At 17.0% G+C, this 3666-nt stretch overlaps 1 protein-coding gene across 1 annotated transcript; it reads left to right on the top strand.

The window, feature by feature from the left end:
• Positions 1-1387: 1387 nt before the first annotated feature.
• On the top strand, positions 1388-3613 carry PRSY57_1440000 (adaptor complexes medium subunit family; the record flags this gene model as incomplete). The annotated part of the gene is made up of 1 exon (XM_020115329.1): positions 1388-3613. One exon carries the CDS (start codon positions 1388-1390, stop codon positions 3611-3613), a length of 2226 nt encoding a protein of 741 aa, XP_019969986.1.
• Between the last annotated feature and the right edge of the window lie 53 nt (positions 3614-3666).

Below are 3666 nucleotides of genomic sequence, written 5' to 3'. Positions count from 1 at the left end.
AAAAAAAAAAAAAAAAAAAAAAAAAAAAAAAAAAAAAAAAAAGAAGGCATAAAACAAAAGAACCAGAAGCTTTTAAATAATAATAAATTTTTTTTTTTTTTAACATCCTAATAAAAATCCTATGATTATTTCATTGGTCTCAAAAAATATTGCAATTTAATAGGTTACATATATGATTAAATATTGTTTCATATATATATCTTCCTAATATTTAGTTCAAAAAAAATAATATTCATATATTTTGTATATATATATATATATATATATTTTATATATATACATGTATACATATATACATAATATTTGTATATATAAGCGAAAAAAAATTATTTTATCTAATATTTAATACCCTAAAGAAATTTACCGTATAAATTTAAATGTATTTAAAATAAAAATAAAATATTTTGTGTATATAACTAAAATTATATTATTTAAAATATTATTATATTTTTATATATATTTCGACATATAAATAAAGATATACATATATATATATTATAATATTATACATATTGTTACAAAATAAATAATTTGGTACACATAAAAAAAAAAAAATTAATATATATTTATATATATAATATATATATATAGTATTTAATTTTTTTTTTATTAGTATTAAATAAAAATATTATTTAATATAATAAATTATACCACTTTTGAAGTAGTACATGGCTTTTTTTCTTTTTTTTTTTAATTTGTAATTATATTATTGTTTGCATATATGATATATTTTTAATTATTTAATGTTGTATACTTGTTTACTTGTTTTTATTTTTTTTTTAATATATACATATTTATAAAATTAAATACAACAAATATATATTTTATTTTTTATGTTTTTATTAGTCATATATATATATATATTTTTTATTTTTTTTAATTTTTTTTTTTTTTATGTCCCAACATTATAATATTTATTAAATATAAATATGTACACCCCCACAAGAAAAAATATATGTTTCATATATTGTTATATATAGTTTTTTCGGTTGTCTAAAAATTTTGAAGAAACACGAAAGAAAAAATATAAAATAAAGTAAATAAATAAAAGAACAATGACATAGGTTACTATTTTATTTAAAAAAATAAAAAAAAATTAGTACAAGTGTGTTGTTTTATGTATATGCCTTATTTTGGTGTAGGTTATAATAAATTTTATAACACGAAAAAAAAAAAAAAAAAAAGCGGAAACGTGATGATATACCCTATAAAATAAAGAACATATATATGTATATATATATATATATATATATATATATATATATATGTGTATATATTTTATTTTAATATGGAAACGCTTTTAAAATATTATACGATAGTATTGATGAATAAATAAAAAAAGAAAAAAATCTATTATTTTTACACATTTTTGAAAAAAGAAAGGAAAATGCTGGATTTATTTTGTATTTATTCGTCTAATGGGAAATTATTAATAGAGCAATGTTTTAATAAAAAAAGGTATAAAAGGAATATACATAATGTTATAAAAAGGATACTATATAATAATAATAATAATAATAATAATAATAATAATAATAATAATAACAATAATAATAACAATAATAATAATAATAATAATTATAATTATTATGATTATTTTAATAACAATGTTGATAATAATTACTATTTAGTATTGAACAATACATCATATGATTATACGAATGATAAATTACATTTACTAAATGGAAGATCTTTGGATAACAAAAAATTTGTTTATATAATAAAGAGTGATGATTTATATTTTGTAACATTAATAGAAGGTGAAAATAATCCGATATTAATTGTAGAGATGATGCAAGAGATAATAAAAATTATAAAAAAATATTTTGATATAGATAAATTAAAGGAAAATATATTAATACATAATTATACTATAATAAATTTTTTGATAAATGAAATATTAGTACAAAATGGAAAACCATCTTTATTTATTCATACAATTTTAAAAGAATTAATTAATAATGATAATAACAACAATAATAATTATTATTATAATTTTAATTATAACACTAGTAATAATTTTCTGAATGAAACATTAAAAATAGGTCCTATACCAAACAATATATATAATATGATTACACAAAATAAGTATATAAATATAAATGTTGGGAATAGTAATACTAATATGAATAATATTAGTAATAATAATAAGAATAGTAATCTTCTTATGCTTAATATTAATAATGAGAAGAATATAAATTATAGTTATAGTAATGGTTCATATCTCAATGGAAAACATTCTATATATAATTATTGGAGATCATATAATAACTCATGTACATCATCAAATGAAATATATATAGATGTTGAAGAAAATGTAAATTGTATTGTTAATAAAAATAGTAAAATTATACATTATTATATACAAGGTAATGTATATATTAATTCGAATATTAACGGTTCGCCATATATTAAATTATATTTTAATCAGCTAGATGTTCAAAAATGTAATTTCCATTATACTATAAATACTAATAAATTATTTAATAAAAACAAAGATGAACATACTCTAAATAATAAAAATGTAATAATTCATTTTGTACCATTACATGAGAAATATTGTCTTCTGCATTATTATGATAAAATTCTGTTACATCCTGGACCTTCTCCTTTATATAATAACAATCAATACTATAATAAAAATAACATAAAAAGTAATACACATTTTAATGACGAACAACAAATGAACAACACATTAACGAACGTATTAAAATTAAGTAGTGTTGAAGATACCATAAAAGAAAATGAAAATAAAAATAAAAATGAACAGGATATAAAAAATGAACATCAAAATGTTATGAAAAGAAATCATTGCAATGTTTTAGAAAAACAAAATAGTAGTAACTCCTTTCAAACCTTAAGTAGAAATATATCCTATCAAGAAAACATGAACATACAAAATAATATATGTTCATCAAATAACTATCTTGAATATAATAATGATTTTCTATTCAGTAATCTTTTAAATTTATGGAATGATGGACATATGAATATGCCACAAAATTATTTTGATATACCAAATGATAATTGTAAAAACAGTTATGATAATAATTTATTCTCACACCCTAAATATAAATTACCAATCCATATTAAAGGTAATATACATTTTGATAGTACAGAAAATATGTATAAAATAAAATTAAATGTCCTTTTAAATAATATAAATACAAATAAAAACAATAGTAATATATTATTAAACAGATATGAAAATATCTTAATTAAAATACCTATACACCATTTTATCAAATCAGTCAATTTCCATACATCCCTGGGGAATATAAATTATAATGAAAAAAAGAAATGTATTTATTGGTTTATAAATTATGTTACAGATATGAATACACAAATGTATGCTAATATATCTTTATATGTTCCTACACATGAACAAAATGATATTAATCAAATGAAAAATACATATCAGATATCCCCATTAAATAATTTTAACTTATATCCTCTCTTTAATTTTGTAGCCTATGCTAGTTTAAAAATTAATGGTGTATCCATCACTGATCATAAAATAGAGAAAATTGAAGTACAAAATTTGAAAAATATGGAAATACGTAAGGGATGTAGATATAGTACCATATACAATAACATCGAATTTAGGCTATAATATATTTTTGTTTTAAAAGTGCAAAAAAAAAAAAAAAAAAAAAAAAAATTCAT

The sequence above is a fragment of the Plasmodium reichenowi genome, chromosome 14, assembly GCF_001601855.1.
Source record: "Plasmodium reichenowi strain SY57 chromosome 14, whole genome shotgun sequence".
Classification (NCBI taxonomy): domain Eukaryota; phylum Apicomplexa; class Aconoidasida; order Haemosporida; family Plasmodiidae; genus Plasmodium; species Plasmodium reichenowi.
This window is presented reverse-complemented; position numbering and strand designations above follow the sequence as displayed.